The 24,500-nt window shown below is 36.5% G+C and overlaps 2 protein-coding genes across 2 annotated transcripts; both read left to right on the top strand.

Moving 5' to 3' along the window:
• Positions 1-4,725: 4,725 nt before the first annotated feature.
• Positions 4,726-11,756, top strand: LOC121416439 (proline rich transmembrane protein 1B-like). The gene is made up of 4 exons (XM_041609935.1): positions 4,726-4,915; positions 6,920-7,092; positions 9,643-9,774; positions 11,510-11,756. Exons 1-4 carry the CDS (start codon positions 4,906-4,908, stop codon positions 11,681-11,683), a joined length of 489 nt encoding a protein of 162 aa, XP_041465869.1. The 5' UTR covers positions 4,726-4,905; the 3' UTR covers positions 11,684-11,756.
• Positions 11,757-16,516: 4,760 nt separating this feature from the next.
• LOC121416812 (proline rich transmembrane protein 1B-like) lies at positions 16,517-23,881 on the top strand. Its single transcript, XM_041610323.1, has 4 exons — positions 16,517-16,744; positions 19,005-19,132; positions 21,463-21,594; positions 22,702-23,881. The coding sequence occupies exons 1-4, from the start codon at positions 16,735-16,737 to the stop codon at positions 22,885-22,887; spliced, it is 456 nt and encodes a 151-aa protein (XP_041466257.1). The 5' UTR covers positions 16,517-16,734; the 3' UTR covers positions 22,888-23,881.
• Positions 23,882-24,500: the final 619 nt, after the last annotated feature.

Here is a 24,500-nt window from a genome sequence, read left to right on the forward strand (position 1 = left end):
AGTGGCCCCCCGGGAAGTTACCCTCTATGGCATTGCTTTGTGAAATATCCCAATTTTAGACCTAGAAAGGGTCACCAATTGTATTCACAGATTTGTGCATGGCATACAGCTATATTGAGCTGCACCAGATACGGTTTAGTGTACGGTATTTAAAGTAAAGGGTTTGTGTAGGTTAGGGTTAGTACTGTGCTGGTTATTAGATTAGTCATTCCAATGTATGTCTTTAAAAGAAGTTATCCTTACACACATGTGACATCTTGATATTAATCTATGAAAAATCATGGCTGGGTGAGTTGGTGACAAACACCTTGTGTTTCATGAAAAAAAGTTCATTTATTTTCACTCTCATGATCATTAAAGTTTATTCTGGAGCCCGTAGCACGAAGCTTGGCAATCACGGTAGAATATTTCTTTACGATTGATAGCGTTGATTACCATGTACGATTGTTCATGGATATACTGGGTACAATTATCTGCTAAGTTTTTTGTTATGGAATCCTGGGCACCGTAACACAAAGATTTGTGATCATTCATTAATTTGAAAGAACAATTCCGATTGGTTCATAGTCAATCAAATGAGCAAAATGCAACAAACGTCTTGATAGGTCAGTTCATTAAGCGATCAATCGCTGACCTTTGTGTTATGGAGCCCTGGGTCCTGTAACACAAAGGTTAGGGATTAATCATACGCTTGATATGATTGATTGTAAACTGTAGTCAATGGAATCAATCGTAGAAAAATGTTCCACGATAATTGCTAATCTATTATGTTACAGGCCCCTGGTTGTCATTTCATAAATCTAATTGGAAGCTACAGGTGACTTTATGCATGACTGACTGGTGACCATTTCTTGTACTATACAGTAAATTTCATTGATGCTGACGTAGCTCCGTAGACGTAGTTACCAGTCGCGCATAAACTAACTTGTAACTAATGATTAGCTTTAGGAAACGCCCACCTGGGGCCTGTTTCATAAAGCTGTTTGTAATTTAAGAGCGAATTTAAGAATGGCTGGTTATCCTTTCTCACACGCCAATAAATTACCTTTGAACATTTGTGAATATCATTTACCACAAGAAAGGATAACCAGTCGTTCTTAAAGTGCTTTATGAAACATCCACCCACCTTGCTGTGAAGACACAGGACTTACTTGTATATGATATTCGAATCCCAGCCACGGCGTAATTTCCTTCAGCAAGAAATTTATCCACACTGTGCTGCACTCGACCCAGGTGAGGTGAATGGGTACCCGGCAGGATCAATTCCTTGAATGCATGAGCGCTGAGAGGCAGCTCGAGCTAAAGCCGGGGTAATAATAATAACAATGCGCCTCGGAATAGAAAATTTCTAGATAGATGGCGCTATATAAATGCCTATTATTATTATTATTATTATTATTATTATATTTCAAACATCAATATTATTTTGTTGGATAGGGGGTTGAATAAAAGAAAGATTTAGTTAGTGATAGCCGTGTTCATATAATGGCTTTCATTGATTAGGATATACTGATTTTATTGATACTCATGGGGTTCTATGTTCATTGTTTTTGTTCGGTTTTAATATTTTGATTAACTTAGTTTGACTGTGTGTGAATCCGATAGGTTCTCATTTGTTACTTTTCTAATTTCTTTGCTATGCTAAATATTATTTGTTTCTTTTTAATAGGTGATCAATTCTAAATTTGTGTAACTTTGATTTATTAGTGCGTCAATAACCAATGTAGTTGTATATACATAGACACATTCCAGTCATGTTTTTTTTTATTTGAAAAAATATGAATGATTCCCAAGTATTTTGATAGATGTACGAATTTAAAATTATCTGAGTTTTGTCTTAAACTCGCAATATTCTCCTTTTTAATGAATTGAAAATAGAATATGATCTTAGATGACTATTTCTTATGTATGATTCTGAATATTTCTGATGCATGGTTCGTTGACTGGAAAGAAATTTTGGTCTTAGAAAAATCAGAAAAATTCAGAGAAATATTGAAGGTTTGTAACAAAAATATATTTAAGAATGAGAGATTTGTGAATTGTCAAAGTTTCCATCTCTTATGCAAGCAGCTTTCCATTTATATTTGTATAGCAAACGTGCAACTTATAGGCAGTGGTTAAGCTGTGTATTTGTGCAAATAATTTATCATAAATTCACCATGCAATTATATAGTTGTGATCATTCTTAAAAACAACGCTGTAGAAATACATATAGAGAACATTGTTTAGAGCTGTGTATTTTTTCTACCCAATTTCTATTAAATTATTGATTGCACTTGAATATCTTTGTGTATGGTGATTATTTTATGGGGAAGAGAAAGAGATAGGGAGGGAGAGAAAGAGAGAGGGAGAGAGAGAGAGAATGGAGGAGCCGTGGTGTAGTGGTTCTGTCTCTCGCCTTGTAAACAGAGGGTCGTGTGTTCGAATCCCACCACGGTCTGGCGTCCTTTGGCAATGCGTTAATCCACATTTTGCCATTCTCGACACAGGTGCCATAGGGCACCCGGTAGGATGTGAAAATCATTGTAGCTTGTCCAGTACTGTGTGCGCCTCACCGGCGACTGACTGGAATACTCCCTAGGGAATGGAGGATGTGCACACATTGTGTACGGGAATGACTGATTGAATCCGATGCCCGGGGGAATAATTTATCTGTAAAGCGCTTAGACACGTCGTTTAGATGTATGAGCGCTATCAAAATTCGGGTTATTATAGATAGTATTAAACCAGAATGGGTTGACAGCAAGTAAAACAGATGGAGGAAGAGAAAGGAGAAATGAAAAGAAAGCATGAGAGAGAAATATTGATGGGGGAGGTGAACAGACAGACAGGCGTGACGAAGGAAGGGGGGGGGGGTAAAGAAAATTGGGAGAACATACTGAACAAGAGGGGGCGGGGAAATGTGGATAAAATGATAATGATCAGAAGGAAATGGGGAGATAAAGGAGGAGGGGGGGGGGGTAGGATGAGAGAGAAAAGATGCCGGATATATGATAGAGAATGTACGTGGGAGTGATGTGGGTGACAGACTGAAGGAGGGGGGGGGGGCGTTCTTGCTCTCGTTATCCCTCATCTCCTGAGCTCTGTCATTTATGTTGATGGCTTTTTTTTGGGGGGGGGGGCTATTCCCTCACCCACATCCTGTATTGCCTTTCATTGAATCATGTTAAGTCATGACGAAGAAACACTTGTGATCAGCAAAAATGGTAAATAAAGGTTGTTACGATCTTATAAGCGAATTGTGCTTATAGTGTAACTCGCCGGGTAAGTTCGCGTAAAAGTGTTGACTGAGCGCACAGTGAATGGGGAGTTTATGCGAGAATATCGCTTCAATAAAATATTCACGCCCTAACACTCTTTTTCCAACTACTTACGTTTTTCTTTTGGGGTGGGGAGTTGTAGTCCGTTCTAGAAGAAAAAAAAACACATCTTTCCCATCACAAAATAAAAGAGATTTAAGACATATAATAATCTGGTAAAAAACTGCAGCATATTTTTCATTTCGAGCAAATCATAGGCGATCGTGTACGTGTGCATGCAGTGGATCCTATGCGTGCATCTGGTGCGTTGGTGTACAAACAAATGGTACCAAACTACACAGAGGCAGTGCGCGCACACACTGGACACATTTTCAATAAGCTAGGGAGCGAGTTACATTATACCAAGAGTTTACAGTTTAAGACCGTAACAGCGGTAGGGAGAGAGGGTCAAATTTCGCTCCCAAAATTGGGGAAAAATTCGAAAACAAAAATCGAAAACAAAAACAAAAAAACAATGGAAATCGAAAATGGTAACGGTAGCGAGCGGTGATGATTTTTTTTCTCCGCTCCACGACCGCTCCAACAACGCTCGGGCGGTGTGACCAGGCCTTTAGATGACATTAAAATGTCTATAACAGGAACATTAAAATGTGAAATACAAGTCCCGGTCAGGAACCGATAAACAACAGTCACATGCATGAATGAGAATAGGTACTGAAGCAAAAACAAAAACGAAAAGAAAGGGAACTTAAAACATACAAAGCACGATGTCTTGTGACATGTTCTGAGGCGACAACAGAATGTCTAAAGTCTAATAATTTAGGAAAAAAGACACATAATGTTTGATAAAAACGAGTTGTGACATGCAGGCCTACGTGATCTTATAAGTGATAAACTTGCATTTCAGTTTATTATTCGCTCGGTATCAGAGAATTATGTTTATAAATGTGAGAAATTTTACATGTACAACAGCTTTGTTTATGGCAACATTTTTATTTAAATATTTTGTGAAAGACATGGATGAAGAGAACGATATATATATAAACCGTATTGTTCTCAAACGTTTTGAACATTCAATCACCCCTGGCTCTGCCCTTCTATATTTAAGTTTTAAGAGACGATGCGAAGAAATACATTTTGCTTATACCTCGGTCACATTTGCCCTATACGGCGGCCGTATGGCAAGGCGAAACAACCGTTTTAACATTTTTTTGTACCAGCTACATACGAGTTACATAATTGGTTTGAATAAAAATGAATAAAACGGCTGTTTTCGACTCGCCGTACAGCCGCCGTAGATCAGAATGTGACCGATGTTTTAATTACCAAGATTTTAGATAATCTACTTTTAATAAAGCGATCACATGGGATCGAGAACATGATGTCAAAAGACTTTGAACGTGCAATAATTGACATCGCCACTGATGGTGCAAGCTCATGGTATGTAAACCTACATTAACTGCTTCAGATCGATTAAAGTTAATGCACTGTATCTAATGACCAACCATTGATCGATTTGAAGTCGCTTTTCAAAGTGTGACTGGGTACATCCGGAACTTTACCACACACTTGATATAAAATGATATTCATCGGAGACATCGATTCCTGTCTATAAGTTGTTAAGCTGAGGTTGGAATACTACGTCATGTCGTCCGGTAAGAGATTATACATTAATACTGGGTGGTCTCAAGTTCAGTGTTGATGATGATGATCCACAGTATTTATATTGCACCATTTATCTGTTAAAAACATTCAAAGGCGCAGGCTTATCCAATAGGTTAATCACTACACATCTGCTGAAGTGAGTTTAAAGAGAAACGTGAAGAGCTGTCAAGTTTAAAGAGGGACAGTGTTGACCTCTCGGTATTGGTGTTAGGTTAACACCAAACATAACATGAAGATGGTTATGAAAAGTGATCCACTATAATGTGTTGAGTTGTCAGTGTTGTGATCTGGATTATTTGTTTTAACTCGGAATGTTGTGTTCTTGGATTTAAGAAAGTTTTTCTCTCAATCTCTCTTGATTATAGACTGTGGGTGTTGGTTTGTTTGAGCTTTAAGCACCTGGAATTAATCATTAATCTGAATGAGAACGACGAGGATCATTGTTTTCAATTTTTCATTTAGCTACTTCCCTAAACTTGAGAAAGTCCACCATGGCACTATTTTTAAGACAAAAATATTTATGATTAAGACATCGAAAAGTAATGATTTTCTTTACTTTTAAAATTTCATATGCCAGCACCTAACCATACCACTGAGCAATGTCAGGCGACGATATCAAAATTCCAACGATTCCCATTTTGTTAAATAATTACCCGGACAATTACAGGCCATATACTTTCGTGTTTTGTATTCCATAATAAAAACATTTGGTTTTCTATAACTGGACCATTTGGACACCTCTTTCACTATATTTCTCCATTGACATGGTAGAAACAAAACAACTCTCCAGTTAGTACAGTGGCCATGGTGGCGTAAAGAGTAAACAGTTTTCAGGGAGCAGAGTCGTCTTCTGCTATGGTAACTCCCGTAGGAACCCGGTGGGACAGTCTTTTAATTGCTGGTATACCAATGACGCCAAGCTAGTATAGGAAACTTTTTTTCGTCCAAGTTTCTCTTCTTCTTCTGGGGCCCGTTGCAGAATGAGTTGCGTTTAAACGCAAGCTAAAAAAAATCAATCGCAAGTCCCGAATGCGCGCTGTTGATTGGTTGAAAATCAAGTTGCGCATGATTTTTTTGAGTTGCGATGATTGCAACTCTTTCTGCAACGGGCCCCTGATAAAGTACAGTCCACCGACTGGTGTATTGTCATACTATATGTGGCAGGTCTGGTATGGAGTATGTACAGTGTCATTTTAAAATATACTAAAAAGTTACTACTTGTAAGTGCAGCTAAAAGACATGCTCCTCTCTTAGCGAAGCAGGATGCTCTGTACCTCTTAATCAGGTATTAAAAGGATGGTCCAGGCTGAAGATATTTATATCGCAATAAATAGAGTAAAATTCACAAAGCAAAATGCTGAAAATTTTTATCAAAATCGGATAACAAATAAGAAAGTTATTGAATTTTAAAGATTTGCATTATTCCGGTGAAATAGTTCTAGCCATGTCTTTATGAATATTCAATAGGTGCGCTGATGATGTCATATCCCAACCTTTTCTTTCGTATTTTATTATCTAAAATTAGGTTTATTCAAAAAATTTCTACCAAGAGCTAAAGAAATTGGATTGACTTACTGATTAGTGAATCAGTTATTTATTACCGCAATTTATAAAAGATCTAATAGATCAGAAGATGCATAATAAAGTTTTTTCTACGTCACTCACTGGTGACAATAGGCCCTGCGTGTGGCACACGGTATATTAACCTACCGACAACCAACCGATAGCCGGATGAAATATTCACCCAGAGAGCGTTTCATCAATATTTTGGTCTGACAACTTTCCTTGATTTTGATTGGCTCAGAACAATTATTGTTTGTTACTGTTAACTGTCAGGTGAAACAGGAGAATCCCGTCAGATAAAACTTCCGACAAGTTATTTTATGAAACGCTCCCCACGGTGGTAAAAATAAGTTGCATTTTGCACAAGAATACATCTTATATATGCAGAAAGTCCTACATAGTGTTCACCAATAATTCGACCTATTATTCAGAATACGAGAGATTCAACAACGAGGACGTAGAGGGCGGGAAACAGGCTGTACCTCCGAGTTATGGGACAATTGGTGAGGCTCCCAGCGCTCCTGCATATCCTGTTCAACAGTCCCCTCCGCAGAATACGGGACAGCAACCTGCGACACTAATTACTCTTGGAAAAATTCCTCAGGTAGGAGAACTACCCCCCCCACCCCAAAAGAATACATATATATGTATAATAATAATAATAATAATATGCAACATTTATATAGCGCTTAATACAAAATGTTCTAAGCGCTGCATATACTATTACCCCGGCTTAAGCACGACTACCCTGATCGGGCTCAACGAGCATTCAATGAATTTTTTCCTACCGAGTACCCATTTACTACACCTGGGTTGAGAGTGGCAAATGTAGATAAACGCCTTGCCAAAGGACGTGAGCGCTGCGGTGGGATTTGAACCCCGGACCTTGTGGTTCACAGTCCGGAGACTTATCAACTGAGCCACAACACCTATATATATATATATACAGTGCGTCCCCAAAAAAACTATACACTTTTAAAATGGCTGCCAAATAAAAAAATGTAGCACTTTGGGGGAAAAGACTTATAGATATGGAAAGCCAATAATGTCAACTTTCAAATGACACCAAAAAGTTGGAAAACTATTCATGCTTGAGCGAGCACTGCCCGCTGAAACAAAGGGTATGAAAATTAGGGTGGGCTGGAATTAGCCTTCCAATTTAAGTCAGTTTTTGAGAGGCGAATCCTTTCGAACTTGCAAAGTTAAGGGCGTTGTGATAAATTAATGATCAACCGTGACCAGTTTTGGTTGCTTAAGCAAATTTTATAAATTATTAAATTGAACTTTGATGCATGAGTGAACACAAATTACACTTTTTTGGCAGCATTTCAACTTTATCATGTGGATCTCAGCAATGTGTTCATGGGAGTCGGGAGAATAGGGGGTGAGATAGGACTTAGGTGGGAGAAGTAGGTTGATGGAATCGGGGTCAAGAGAACATTCAGCCCCCGCCCCCTCCCTTTTTCTCGCCGTTCGCTCCTGTTGAGCGACTGATGGCTATTGTCATGTACGCAAAGTCCAGAGCAGAATGTTGATTTAATGATTAATTCTGAATTGGGGCATCAAATTTTTCCTATCAGTTAATCAACAATTTATCAGTAAATCAACTCATTCAATGTGCAATGTGATCAATCAAACATTCAGGGTTTTTTTAAATAAATTATTTCATTAATCATCATAATCATTAAATTTCTTGGTAATCATTCAATAAAAAAAAATGACCAACAGCCACCGGTCACTTGGCAGTTAAGTTTTGAATAGGCTATAATCCAGGGAGTGAGACAGAGAGAGGGAAAGGTTGGGCTGGGAAATGGAGGTGGAGAAGGGAAGGTACTTTTAAGTTGTAAAAGGACAAAAAGAAGAGGAATGCCCTTTTAACCAACTCTTAGCATATCTCGCCCTCTTGCTTGTAACAGGTACCATCACATTACTCTGACTCCCACGAACACACTTCTGAGGTCCACAAGATGAATATGCTACACTAAAATTACAAAACCTCTTCCTCATGCATTAAATTTCAATTTAGTAACTCATGAAATTTGCCTAGGAATCCAAAACTTATCTCACTCATTAATTTAGCGTAGCAAGTTCCAAAGGACTAACCACTAAAAAAAAACTATAAGGCTAATTTCTGCCCAGCCTAGCCGAGCTCAGTCTCTCAGGAGAAGAGAAGCGGGGGGGGGGGGGGGGTTAGATGGAGAGAGGGGTTGCTAGTTCTGTTGACCTTTACCAGGTACGTACTTCACCTACCTAGGTCATATTACCCCCTCTTCTCTTGACTGTCATGAACACATTGTTGAGATCCACATGATAAAGACAAAATTCTGCACTAAAAATTGCAATTCATCATCACTCATGCATTAAATTTCAATTTAATAACGCAATAAATTTTCACAAACAACAAACTGATCACAACTGATCTTTAATTCACCAAAAACTCTCAACTTTGCAAGTACCAAACAAACAAACCTGAAAGAAATTGGAAGGCTAATTCCGGCCCACACTAATTTTCATACCCTTTGTTTAAGTGGGCAGTGCTCGCTCATGCATGAATAGTTTTTCAACTTCTTTGTTTCATTTGAGAGTTGACTTTACTGGCTTTCCATATCTATAAGTCTTTTCCCCTAAAGTGCTGCATTTTTTTACTTGGCAGCCATTTCAAAAGTGTATATTTTTTGGGGGACGCACTGTATATATATATATATATATATATAATCTCCTTTTTAATCATCTTCACGTGTATTTGCCTATTTACACTCCCTGATAGAAAAGGGGCAGAATAAAGAGCTTGCTGTCAGCTTAGGCATCAGTGAAAGTATTTACATCAGCCTCTGCCCTTTCATCAAGTTTTCAAAAACTCTGAAAAAAATGAATCTGCACCCGTTGTCTTTAAGATAAATTAATTCGATCATGCGTGATATAATGCTGCAAATAAGGTATTACTGCAAAGCAGATGAGTTTCTCTTTAATTCCCAAGTATAGTACTTTTACATAAAAAATATATTTCAAATATCAGCCCTTTAGATTTGGATTATTCTTTTTTCTTAAACGCACTAACCAACTGCCAATCAGAAGAATAAAGAATGTTTATATGGCACGTTTGAATTGAAATGAATTAAACAAAATAACAATAATAATTTGTAATTGATGACAGGTCTCTGGTCAGCAGACGATGGTGCATGTTGCCGCCGGGCCTATCCCGAAGGATTATTTTGGATTTGCGCTCTTCGTTACAATCTGCTGCTGCCTACCATTTGGTGTCGTTGGCCTCGTCAAATCAAGCGAGGTAATTATTGTTGTTGTTGTTGAATATGATGGCGCTCTTCAACTCTCCAGATTATACGCACCAGTCGCTTTCGTAAGTAGGACGTCGTCGGCAAAGGCAATCCATACGACGTCAAACCATTGTTGACGATTATATGAAGTATTAATATAAACTCCTCAAAAAAGTTCTGCAACTCAAGTTTGAGTGCTAATAAATATCTTAGTGTGCCATCATCATAATGTATCATTTGAAAGTATAATTATTCCTCTTTACGATATGTGTCATTTGTAATGCTAGTGTTATCATGAAATACACAGACATGATAAATATGCAGCAATGTAAAAAAATGAAATGTTGCAAAATTCGCTGCCATGTCATGCTTGAATTCTGCAGCTCAAACTGCAAGTTTGAATGCTTTATACATTTCTCAATGTGCCATCATCATGTGTAAAAGTGATATCTTTAGAAAGCATGATTATTCTTCTTTACAATCATGTGTCATTTTGTAATGCTAGTGTTATCATGAAATACACAGACATGATAATACGCAGCAATGTAAGAAATAAAATGTTGCAAAATGTGTCGTTTCCAATAGCGAATTTCCAATTGTTTCGAGGATGGACCGAGTGCATTCACTGTCAACTACATGGTGGAAATTCTATAGAAATGGAGGCTCTTGTTAGAAATCAATGCATTTTGCAACATTTCACTTCAGACTTTTCTCAATGTTCAGGGTGATTGCATATTCCATGATTACATAATCACAGCAAATGGTATGTCATTGTAAAGAAGAATAATTCAGCTTTTCAATGACACCAGTTTCATCTTTTATACTTCACGAACAAAAAGATATCATCCCCCAAAACTGAGTTGCAAAACCTTTTTTGAGGGGTTTAAATAAATCACCCATCCACCTATTATATTAGTAGGTCCTACCAAATTAAACATCTTTGAGGAATAAACATTTTAATACAAATAGAGAAATTAAATATCGCGCGTGCTAAATGATTGTTATGTCTGACCAACAAACGTAGAGGGCAGCAGCAACAGCAGTTGAAGCTTGGGGGAAAACGAATTTATAAATTATATATAAATATATTTCTTTTATTGAACCCTTTATTCTGAATTGTCTGCTGGGTCATAGCATGGCCGTATTACCATTGGATGACAAAATTACGATAAAAGTAATTTTTGTACAACGGAACTCTAACTATGCCCATCTGGCTCTTGAGTATTTAAATCATTCCTAAACTGGGAATATTTTAAAAATATGTTCACGTGGTATACTGGATTGATATGCTACTATTCATCACGATTTGTGTAAAGTATGAATGTCCAATATTTATGATAATTTGTTTTACCTTCAATGATTATTTCTTAATTTGTCAAATATGAATATTTAATGCTCATAGGTATGTTTGTAAAGCATACTTAAAAAAAGATATTTGTGCAATTCAAAAAAAATCATAATAATGATAATTTTGATATACTTTGTTTTGTTTTGGTAAAATATTAATAGGCCTATTTATTAGTTACTTTATTTTGTTTTAAACGTTTTATATTTACAGCCTAAAACATTGAAAACAAAATAAATTAATAGTTAAATTAACTATGGAATTATTATATTCATGCTATTTTTTTAAGTAAACAAAAAATTTACTTCATTTGAGTGTGAAAATTTTATTCTATTTTTCTTAAGTTGGATATTCAATATTTTATTTTCTAGAAGTGGATGTTATTTATCATTTTTTTACAGGTGAAGAGTCGTGCGGCAGTAGGAGATTATACCGGAGCAACAATCTCGTCATCTGAGGCTCGACGCTGGTCATGGACTGGCTGCATTACCGGAGTGATTATGTGGGTTATTGGTCTCGTTATGACGTGTGTCTACATAGGTCTTGTGGCTGCCTGTAACGCTGGAAATTGCTAAAATTACTAAACATGGTCGGCTCTACAGAATGGCGATCGCCCTCAATGATTTCCAATTGAAAGACAAGAAGAAACAGACAAACTTTGAAATAGATAAATTGGCCATCATTTTAATTGCTATTTTTAACCGATAAACAGATTTGCATTTTGATAAAAATAGATTTATCGCATTTTGTCTATTCATGATTATTTTTCCCGTGGGGGCCACTTCCATTGACGAGTAGATATATACCATGCGCGACCATGGGGTCTCGAAAAGCACCCTAAACACGTAATTTCCATATTCTGAAAATGCACCCCTTAACAAGTATTGGAGTGGGAAACCCTACCCTTAACAAGTATTGGAGTGTGAAACCCTACCCTTAACAAGTATTGGCGTGTGAAACCCTACCCTTAACAAGTATTGGCGTGTGAAACCCTACCCTTAACAAGTATTGGCGTGTGAAACCCTACCCTTAACAAGTATTGGCGTGTGAAACCCTACCCTTAACAAGTATTGGCGTGTAAAACCCTACCCTTAACAAGTATTGGAAACAAAACGATACTCTTCAAAACAAAACGATACTCTTCAAGTAGTCCCTGAAATGAACTAAGTACTAATGTCACGGACGTTGGTTTTACCTACATCATTGGGATTAGTACGGCCCCACCTCCTAACCCTCATGCAAATCGGGACTCTAAACACGTACTGTTGGTCGGACTAGTCGGGCAAAGAGTACATCTTTTATATTTAGGTCTACCCTCGCAAATATGACCCTAAACACGTATTTTTCCTGGCGAAATAGATACATATTTTGTTATTTTATTGTTTTTAACATTACGTTACGTATGTAACGTGCCCTATCTTGAAAAAGACATCCTTTTTTACGTGTTTTTTTGTATCCGCATGGTATCCACTCGTCAATGTTAGTGCCCCAATACCGGGGGGGGATAATTTTACCCATATGTCGTCACCATGAAACTAAACACAGACAAAGAATACCTCGGCAACAAAACAATCGTTCAAAACACACACACATATACACAAAGAAGAAGAGAGAGGGTCCCCGATTTCTGGATGCGAACCATCCGACAGCACAATACCCCCTTACCTGGCACTGCACGCCGACCCGATCGTTCCCGGCCACCATCGAGGGACCGCTCAGCCAGTCAACCCCCGCCCACGGGAAACTAGCGAGCCCGCCAATTTAGGTCTTATTTGCATATTGCCGACCAACGGCGTATTTGCATATACCCCCGGCTTATTTGCATACCTCCTGACCAATCACACAACGGATCAGTGCCCACCTATTGTTCTCGCGTTTGTGCGTACGGTCTTGGAGGTTAGTATAAATAGAGTACGATATCGGACAATCCGTGTCACTTGATAAAGAGTTGCAGCGGCACTCGAAAGCTCGTGAACTTGTAAGCTAGTGAACACTTTTTGCGAGAGTGATCACGAATTTCCTAGAAAGCCAGTGAACACTTTTTGCGAGAGTGATCACGAATTTCCTTGTTGACCATAGTAGATTGCGAGACAAATGAATACCCTCTAGCGAAGTTGTTTTTGCTAAAAAAAATGGCTGTGTCCAAATAAACTGTAGTTTACTTCGGTCATCTGCTATATTTGCTCCATTTTAGTTTAGGCATAGATTGAGATTAGCATGAGTTTTGTTACTTGTTCTAGAAATTGTTCATTTATAAATATAACAAGTCTAGAAACAGGTCGGTACTCTGATTTGTTTATTTTTTTAAGGAATTGCCTTTATTTTTCTCATCTTTGTGAACATGATGTAAAGGTTGAGATTTCAGTGATTTATAAATCAGATGCACCATTATTTTAACAGTTTTCAGTGAAAATAATCAATAACTCTGTTCAATGAAATGGTTTGTCTGCAGGGTATTCTCGACCTCTTTCATAACACCTATATATTATTTACAATGATTGCTATGCAGCGGACTGATACAATATCAAAGAAAAAAAAAACCAAAAACAGAAGGCTTTCCAGTTTGTATTAAACCTAAGAATAATAACATAAATAATATTAATGATAATAACAATAATAGTGATCATAATAATACAAACAAAATGATTTTATTAATTACCAAAATATTAATATTCAGCATTATTTTAGGCCTATATATCGCTGGATAAAAATATTTCTAAGCGAAATTTCAATAATTACAATCATCTCTTAAATTTGAATGTAAATCAAAACGCTTCTTACTTCGCTTTCCAATTAAAATGAAATGAAATCATCCTGGATGTGGTCCGATGCTTATTTTTATTGTCTTTACACTGCAAAAACTCTAGTGTTGATTTAACACCAGCCCGGAAGCTACATGTATGTATATGTCCACAACAAAGAAGTATTGAAACAACACCGGTTTTGGAATCAAACCAATGCTGTTTTGACACTGATTAGTGTTATATAAACACCCATCTGGTGTAAGACCAAAACGAAACTGATGTTGTTTAACACTTCTCTGGTGTGGACATATAATATAGATTCGGGCTGGTGTTAAATCAACATCAGAGTTTTGCAGTCTAGTGTATTAAAAATGTTCATAAAATCTTTAATTCTAGCTAGTCGAGGGGATGGATGAGTCGTGTGGTCGGGTCGTGTGGTCCAGTGGTTAGAGCATTGGACTCATAATCGCAAGGTTGTGAGTTCGAATCCCAACGCTGCCATTGTCTCCACTTTGACAAAAAGGCCCAAGAGTGATATCTGTCGTCGATTACCTGATCGAATGAATAGAAGATAGCCGTATTCATATAATGGATTTGAATGATTAAGATTTCCTGATTAAAACTTTTACATGTAAAGTTCTACATGTATGTTCAATGTTTTTGTTGGGTTTTAACCTGGGGTTGGGGGCCACTTCCATTTACGAGTGGATACCATAAGATCTAAAAAAGCACCCTAAACACGTCTTTTCCATAGGCTATTCTGAAAATGCACTCTTAACAAGTATTGGCGTGTGAAAATGGGGAGAACAGACTGAACCAGAGGGGGCGGGGAAATGTGGATAAAATGATGATGATGATCAGATCAGAAGGAAATGGGGAGATAAAGGAAGGGGGTAGGATGAGGGAGAAAAAATGCCGGATATATAGTAGACAATGTACGTGGGAGTGATGTGGGTGACAGACTGAAAGAGAAGGAGAGGGGGCGCTCTCGCTCTCGTTATTCCTCCTTGCCTCCTTTCCGGCTATTTTATAGTTTTTATAGTTTTATTCAACGGGCCCCATGTACTGCCTTTCATTGTATCATGTCAAGTCATGACGAAGAAACACTTGTGATCAGTAAAATGGTAAATAAAAGTCAACACGATGTCTCATGACGCGTTCTGGGGCCCGTTGCAGAAAGAGTTGCGTTTAAACGCAAGTCAAAAAATCAATCGCAAGTCCGAAATGCGCGCTGTTGATTGGTTGAAAATCAAGTTGCGCATGATTTTTAGAGTTGCGATTGATTGCAACTCTTTCTGCAACGGGCCCCTGAACATACAATCTCTGAATTATGCGAGTGGGGCAACAACAGAATGTCTAAAGTCCAATAATTGAGAAAAAAAAATAATGTAATCTATGTAAGGGTTGCTGATTGGCTGAAATACCTACGTGATGCAAGCGATAAACTTGCATTTCAGTTTATTATTCGCTCGATATCAGAGTATTGGTATATTTATATAATCGTTTTGAACATGCAATCATTCCTGATTCCTGGCTCCTATACACCTCGGTCATATTTGCCCAACGGTGGCAGTACGGCAAGTCGAAACAAAGCCGTTTTAACATTTTTTATGTACCAGCTACATACGGGCTACATATGAATAGTTTAGTTGCAAAAGGGGTTAGGTCCATCTTTTAGCATTCCGAGAAAATCATGTTTTTTTAATTCTCACTTACTGCAATACTCTTATGAGAAACTAAGTTGTCATGATGTACTACCCTATCAAGTGAACATAAAATTGGGTATAAAAGAAATCTACCCATCTTCAATTTTTTCTATATATTCTTGTAAAAATTATCATGGACCTAACCCCTTTTGCAACTAAACTGAAATTAATCCAATCTATTTTGATTAAGAATGTGATTTTTCTTTGTCACTTTTATTCACGTTTTCATGTGAATTTCGAATTTTCGTTGTTTTCATCAAAACGACTAAAAATTTGGAGCATTTGAGACAGAAAACAATAAAAATTTATGAACAATGGACCTAATCCTTTTGACAAATGACCTCTTTAGAATCGTTTGAAAAAGGGGTTAGGTCCACTCCAAGAAAATCATTTTTTTTATTCTCCCATATTGCAATATTCTTATGCGAAACTACATTTTCATGATATCCTATATACCATGAAAACATAAAATTGGGTATTAAATAAATCCACATGTCTTTATATTTTTGTAAATTTTCTTTTCCAAAAAAAATATGTGTGGACCTAACCCGTTTTGCAACTAAACTGAAATGAACCTTACCCCTTTTGACAAAAAAGTGATTTTTCTTTTCCATTTTATATCACTTTTTAATGGGAATTTCAACTTTTCTTTAGTATCATCTCATAGAGGTATTAAAAATTATACATTGAGAAAAAAAATGATGAAATATGGACCTAACCCCTTTTGCAAGTGAGCTCTTCATATAGTTGGTTTGAATAAAAATGAATGTTTTCGACTCGCCATAAGGCCGCCGTAGTGCAAATATGACCGACGTATATCATTACCAAGATTTTAGATGATCTACTTTTATAAAGCGATCACGTAGTATAGTCAGAATCACAGAGTACATGATATAAAAGGACTTTGAACGCGCAATATCAATAATTGAAATCGCAACTGATGGTGCAAGCTTGTGCTATGTAAACTCACATTGACTGCTTCAGACCGATTAAAGTTGATACACTGTATCTTATGACCAACCATTGATCGATTTGTTGAAGTCGGTTTTCAAAGTGTGACTGGGTACATCCGGAACTTACTTTACTACGCACTTGATATAAGATGATATACATCATCGGAGACATCGATTCCTGTCTATAACTTGTTAAGGCGCGGTTATACTACATCACTACATCATGTCGTCCGGTAAGATCTTATATATTTATATTAGGTGATCTCAAGTTCAGTGTTGACCTCTCGGTATTGGTAGGTCAGAGTATAACACCAAACATAACATGAAGATGGCTCTGAAATGTGACCCAGTATGTATTGAGTTGTCAATGTTGTGATCTGGATTATTTTACTTAACTCACAATGCATTTTTAAGCTAAAAACGCAATCCCGGCAAAATGTGGCTTCAACGCCAAACTTGAATCAACTATTGATAGATTTATAAAATGTGACTCGAGTTAAAATCATTACCATCCGTCAAACCTAACAGCCTGTATACAAGCAACAAGATTTTTTTTTCTTGATTATAGACTGTGGGTGTTGGTTTGTTTGAGCTTTAAGCATCTGGAATTAATTATTAATCTGAATGATAATGACGAGCGTCATTGTTTTCCCCTTTTTTCATTCAACGATTTCTATAAACTTGCCTCATGAGAAGGTCTACCATGGCATTTAGTTTATTTCAAAACTGTACATTTAACAGACAAAAATAATTTTGATTAAAAAATGCAAAGTAGTGTTTTTTTTTCTTCAATTTAAAATTGAATTGTATGGCGGCTAACCATACCCCTGAGCAATATCAGGCGACGATATTAAAATTCTAACGATTCCCATTTCGTTAAATAATTACCCGGACAATAACAGGCCATATACTTTTGTGTTTTAACTTTTAGTTTTCTATAAATAGGCCATTTGAAATAATAATAATAACAATAATAATAATAATTGGATTTATATAGCGCTTTTTCCAGAGGATATACAAAGCGCTGTTAATTGAAGACAAGTTAAGGTTTATGGTTATATAAGTGTGTTTTCAGATGTTTTTTGAAGAGGTTAAGAGAAGAGAGGTTTATATATTTTTTTCTCCATTGAAATGGTAGAAACAAAATAACTCTTCAGTTAGTACAGTGGCGAAAAGAGTAAACAGTTTTCAGGGAGCAGAGTCTGAGTATAACTCCCGTAGGAACCAGGTGGGACAGCCCTTTAATTGCTGGTATACCAATAACCATAGGCGGCGGAAGCGGGGGGGGGGGGACGGGGGGGACGTGTCCCCCCCTAAATTTTAGGTGGGGGGGACGGTCCCCCCCTAAAATTTATGTTGATAACCTTTTTTTTTTTTTTTTTGCTTGTCAAAAATTTTTGGGGCGGTTGTCCTATTTTGTACATGTGTCCATCCCAAAATTTCAGGTGGACACCCCCTAAATTTATTGGCTTCCGCCGCCAGTGCCAATAACGCCAAGCTAGCATAGGAACATTTTCTCTTTTGTCCAAGTTAATAAGGCATAACGACAAGAGTCTCTGTTGCTAAGTATTGCAGCCTAAGTCCCCGGGGGGGGGGGGCACTTCCATTCACGAGTGGATACCATGCGCGACCATGCCTGGGGTCTCGAAAAGCACCCTAAACACGTAATTTCCATATTCTGAAAATGCACCCCTTAACAAGTATTGGCGTGTGAAACCCTACCCTTAACAAGTTTTGGAAAGAAAACGATACTCTTGGCAAATGTTCCCTGAAAGGAACCCCCAAACAAGTACAGGAATGTTCTATTATACGGGTCCTTCGGTCGTCGGCTTTACCTTATTTGGTTTAGTACAACCCAACCTTCTACACCTCGCGCAAATCGGACTCTAAACGCGAAGTGATGAGGCAAAAAAGACATCCTTTATAAAACATTTTAATTTTGTTTTATCATCCCGCAAATTCGACCCTAAACACGTAATTTTCCAAGCAAAATATATATCCTTTTTCATTATTTTTGTGTTTTTGACACCCTTATCACGTTACGTACGTAACGTGCCCTATCGTGAAAAAGACATCCTTTTTACGTGTTTTTTTGGTCGCGCAGGGTATCCACTCGTCAATGTAAGTGGCCCCCCCCCCGGGGCTAAGTCCATCTCACTAATCAGACAATTCCATGCAGAACCTTCCCGGTCACAAACCGTGTGAAAACAAAGCCGTGTCAAACGTCAAACCATGTTATCTCACAGAACCATCACTACAGAAGCTGGGGCTTGATTTGCATGGATTTTCATTTCTATTGACAGAGACAAAAGAATCATATTTAATTATTTCTGTATTGACCCTTCATGACTATTTCTGTAGTTTTGCAGCTTTTCAATTCAGACCTAAACCAACACTTTTGAATCCTGCTCTGGTACAAATAAGTTGCATTTTGCATAAGAATATAGTCTCATGCGGAAAGTCCCAAATAGTGTTAATTGACCTATTATTCAGGATACGAGAGGTTCAACAACGAGGACGTAGAGAAGACAGGTGACGCTCCTGCATATCCTATTCAACAGTTCCCTCCGCAGTATACGGTACAGCAACCTGCGACACTTCCTCTTGGACAAATTCCTCAGGTAGGAGAACTATGTTGCCCCCCCCTCAAAAGAAGCAATGAGATGTGTGTGTGTGAAGCTTTACATGTACAACAGCTTTTGACAACTCTTTTTTTATTTAAATATTGTAAAGAAATGGATGAAGAGAACAATGGTAGGCGTAGCTTAAATCAAGGTTCCCCAGAGCTATCTACCCTTTGGAAAATTGGTGATGTCGAAAAAATGTCTCTGCCGGGAATCGAACCCAGGCCCCCAGCTTTGAACGCCGGTGCCTTAACCACTAGACCACAGAGACGGGTTAGTGGCTAGACTGAGCCCGATCCAATTGACCGTCAGATAGACAGATTTTCGACACTATACCAATTATATTTTCCTTTGTCGGGTGAAGGTGAGTTTTGAACAATGACAAGCCGCCATGCCTCAGCTGGATCAAAGCTCTTGCTTTGATACAGTACACGTATGAGAGAAGAAATACAAATGTGTAAAGCTTTACATGTACAACAGCTTTTGGCAACCCAGATATCCTCTGCCAAATGAGTTTTTTATATCCTTTCTTCAAATTGTATTTGCTCACTCATGCGTGAATCTAAGTAATATCAGATGAAAGAAGAGATTGTAAGCTTTAAATTGGTAGGTCATTTGTCTATTTTATTCGTTTTTTTCTGGGACGCACTGTATATATATATATATATATATATATATATATATATATATATATATATATAGCGGAAGAAATTTTCCAAAAGACTCGTAACACTGGCGGTCATTCATAGAGGCCATCATATTGTATTATTATATTATTGTATTGTATTTGTACTTTGTTTATATATTTATAGTCCTGAGGAAGATCATGCATTGATCGAAAGCTTGATTAAATGGAGAAGCAAGGAGCAACGACCACTTCGTAGTCATTTTTCCTCTATATATATATATATATATATATATATATATATATATATATATATATAAATATATATATATATTTTATATATATATATATATATATATATATATATATATATATATATATATATATATATATATATATATATATATATATATATATAGAAATAGTCTGCTTCGGCATAAGGAATAAAATAATCATAAAAGGTATAGTAAATGCCGTAGAAATAAAATCATAGATTTAAAAGGAGCATAGCTCTCAAAAATGAAAGGTAAAGTCACACTCTTCGTCAGTGCCCATGATGTGACAAAGAGAATTCAAAATCCGTTTCTGAAACAGTCGTGAAAAACACGTCTGTTCATGGGCATACGGATTGTGAAACTCACCTTTCAAAGAAATCAATGCGCTGAAGATGGAGGAAGCGCACTGTAAAAAACGCATCTAAAGACGCGTTTCACGACTGTTTCAGAAACGGATTTTGAATTCTCTTTGTCACATCATGGGCACTGACGAAGAGTGTGACTTTACCTTTCATTTTTGAGAGCTATGCTCCTTTTAAATCTATGATTTTATTTCTACGGCATTTACTATACCTTTTATGATTATATATATATATATATATATATATATACACTGTGGTATATCTCCTTGTGAATCATTTTCAAGTACATTTACCTATTTACATTCCTTGGTAGAAAAGTGATAGATTCAAAAGATTGTTGTCAGCTTAGTAAGGAAGCTTAAAAGTGCCACCGAGATGTTGAGATAATTATCTCATCATGTTGACATCTTGTAGAAGAGATGATGAGATGACAAGATCCCGGGATCTCGTCATGTCGTCATCTTTTAGTAGAGATGATTAGATGACATGATCATGGATCGAAGATCTTGTCATCTGACCATTTCTTCTAAAAGATGTTGACATGATGAGATCCGGGATCTTGTCATCTCATCATCTCTTCTAAAAGATGTCGACATGATGAGATCTGGGATCTCGTCATCTTATCTTTTGCTATCAAGATGTCGACTTCCCGAGATAATTATCTCTACATCTCGGTGGCACTTTTAAGCTTCCATAGCTTAGGCATAGATGAAAGTAAATACATCAGCCTCTGCCTTTCATCAAGTTTTCAAAGACTTGGAAAAATTGGTATCTGCACCTATTTTCTTCAACATCAATCAATTCGGTCATGTGTGATACAAATGGTACCAATAAGGTATTACTGGAAAGCAGATGAGATTATCTTTAATTTCCAAGCATATTGATTTAACATAATTAGATATTTCGAATCTCAGCCCTTTAGATTTGGATTGCTTATTTCTGAAACTCACTGTATAATACTATATACTAAATGAAATCAACTGCCAATCAGAAAAATAAGCAATGACTATTTGAATTGAACTGAATTGAAATAAAAAAAAAATCATAATTTGTAATTGATGACAGGTCCCTGGTCAGCAGACGATAATGCATGTTGCCGCCGGGCCTATCCCGAAGGATTATTTTGGATTTGCGCTCTTCGTTACAATCTGCTGCTGCCTACCATTTGGTATCGTTGGCCTCGTCAAATCAAGCGAAGTAAGTTATGTCTGACCACCAAACGTAGAGGGCAGCAACAGCAGTTGATGTTTTGGAAAACTTTTACATATATTTTTTTAAAAATCTGTTTATGCCACCCATCTTCTCTTACTCTTCCTGTCTATAAAGGATACTAGAATGACTTGGCCATCCAGCGGTATCTTATAATAATAATAATAATGGTATTTTATTCAAAGACTGTTCGCAGCAAGAGCTGAATTGTACAGAACTTTTACATAAAAATCAGCAATAAACATAGCAGTATCAAAATAGAATTATAAAAATACACAAGGCATAAACAAATCTACTATCATTAATACTTTTGGGGTTAATATGAATCAACAGAATACTTTCAAATATAAGTAAAAAATGCAGAGGTTTCAGATCCTTTATTCTGAATGACTGATGGGTCATTACGGGGGTCATACCCTGGTAGCTTGCACGGGATGACAAAATTACCGTAAAAAGTAATGGGCTCTGGAGTATTTAAATTATTCCTTGGGCCCGTTGCAGAAAGAGTTGCGTTTAAACGCAAGTCAAAAAATCAATTGCAAGTCAGAAATGCGCGCTGTTGATTGGTTGAAAATCAGGTTGCGCGTGATTTTTAGAGTTGCGTTTGATTGCAACTCTTTCTGCAACGGGCCCCTTAACCGGGAAAATATTTGAAATATGTTCACGTGGTACTTGATTGATTATACTAATATTCATCATGATTTTTGTAAAATAGGAATGTCCAATATTTATGATAATTTGATTAAATTTGAATAATTATTTCTTAATTTGTCAAATATGAATATTTAATACTCTTATAAATGTTTGTAAAAAACATATTTTTAAAAAGATATTTGTGGTGTTAAAAAATCGTAGTTATGACAAATTAGATATGACTTTTTTTGTAATTATTATTGGCCTATTCATTAGTTATTTATTTTTTTTTAACGTTTTCTATTTACTATGGAATTATTTTACTCATCCTGATTATTTTTTGTAAAAAGTAAACAAAAAATTTAATTCATTTGAGTTTGAAAATTTTATCTGTATGTTCTTTCGTTGGATATTCAATTTTTTATTTTCTAGAAGTGGATTTTATTTATCTTTTTTTTACAGGTGAAGAATCGTGCGGCAGCAGGAGATTATACCGGAGCAACAATCTCGTCATCTGAGGCTCGACGCTGGTCATGGGCTGGCTGTATTATCGGAGGGATTACGTGGGGTATTGCTCTTATTGTGACGTGTGTCTACATAGGTCTTATTGTGGCGGCCTGTAACGCTGGAAATTGCTACAATTACTAAACATGGTCGGCGCTACAGAACGGGGAGTGGCAAGGGGCGGAGAGAAGCGATTGCCCTGAATGATTTCCAATTGAAAAACAAGAAGAAAACAAAAAGAAACAGTCAAACTTTGAAATAGATAAATTAGTTATCACTTTAATTGCAATTATCTAATTGATATTTTCTAACCGATAAACAGATATGCATTTTAATAAGAAATAGATTTAGCGCGTTTTGTCTATTCATGGTTTTTCTTTCTTTACCCATACGTCATCAAGATGAAACTAAACACACACAAGAGAGAGGGAGGGGGCTGAGTCCTCAACCCCTGTGGATCCGGTACTGGTAACATTATAAAGTGGTAGGCTTTACTCTACATAATTGATTTAATACGGAGAAAGTAAAGCTTATATTACAATGAAAGATTTTGGTGAAATCAAATAATTTATTTGATTTCACCAATGTTTTTTTATTAGCAAAACACACTTTAAAAGTGTGTTTTGCTAATAAAAATACATTGACTGAGTCCAAATAATTACACAAGTTTAAACATTATTATTTCGATCATCCGCTACATTTGCTCCATTTAAGTTTAGGCATAGATTACGCTTGAGATTAGCATGAGTTTTGTTACTTGTTCTAGAAATTGTTCATTTATGAATATAACAACTCTAGAAACTGGACACTGATTCGTTTATTCAAATATGTTTATTTTTTAAGGAATTGGAATTATTTTGCTCATCTTTGTTAACATGATGTGAGGTTTGAGAATTCAATGATTTCTAAATCAGATGCACCGTTATTTCATCAGTTTTCAGTGGAAACAATCGACTACTTTGTTAAATGAAATGCTTTATTTGCAATCAAGAGCATGGTATCCTCTTTTATATACGACGATTGGTAGGCAGCGGACTGATGCAAAATCAAAGAAATGACAATAAAAACAGAAGGCTTTCCAGTTATATTAAACATAATAACATAAACAATAATAATGATGATAATAATAGACCAATATTATTAATAACAAAAATATTAACATGCAATATTTAGGCCTATATATCGCTTGATAAAAATATTTCTAGGCGCAATTGCAATTATTATTTTTTAAAAACATGAATGTGAATTAATTAATAAAGGAGATGAAATCATCCTGAATGTGGTTCGATGCTTCTTGTTTTTGTCTTAACACTGCGAAATCTCTGGTGTTGATTTAACACTAGCCCGGAATCTCTATGGCTCGTATTCTGAAGTCGGGTTTAACTTAAACTCAGGTTTAAAGTTGTGGTTTAAGTATGGACAGCCAATTGTCACATAAATCACTAACAGTAAAGATATCAAATTTCAGCTCATTTGGCTCTCAAATCATTTATAATTGTCTAGGAAGTATATATAGATTATTGTGTTCACCATCGATGAATCAGGAAAGAGCACAGTAAACATAGGAAGTACAACTTAATACAAAATTTGATGCTTTTGGCTTCCCATACTCAAACTACAACTTTAAATCTGAGTCTAAGTTAAGCTTGACTTCAGAATACGGGCCTATATGTCCACACCAGAGAGGTATTTAAACAACACCGCCGGTTTAGAATCAAACCAATGCTATTTTGATACTGATTGGTTACGTATAAACA

Source organism: Lytechinus variegatus, chromosome 6 (assembly GCF_018143015.1).
Source record: "Lytechinus variegatus isolate NC3 chromosome 6, Lvar_3.0, whole genome shotgun sequence".
Taxonomy (NCBI): domain Eukaryota; kingdom Metazoa; phylum Echinodermata; class Echinoidea; order Temnopleuroida; family Toxopneustidae; genus Lytechinus; species Lytechinus variegatus.

Bases quoted from the DNA above. Each gene is read 5' to 3' on its own strand.
- LOC121416439 (XM_041609935.1), top strand. The intron at 7,093-9,642 runs GTAGGAGAACTA...AATTGATGACAG, and splicing joins CTCTTGGAAAAATTCCTCAG to GTCTCTGGTCAGCAGACGAT. The intron at 9,775-11,509 runs GTAATTATTGTT...ATTTTTTTACAG, and splicing joins GCCTCGTCAAATCAAGCGAG to GTGAAGAGTCGTGCGGCAGT.
- LOC121416812 (XM_041610323.1), top strand. The intron at 19,133-21,462 runs GTAGGAGAACTA...AATTGATGACAG, and splicing joins CTCTTGGACAAATTCCTCAG to GTCCCTGGTCAGCAGACGAT. The intron at 21,595-22,701 runs GTAAGTTATGTC...TTTTTTTTACAG, and splicing joins GCCTCGTCAAATCAAGCGAA to GTGAAGAATCGTGCGGCAGC.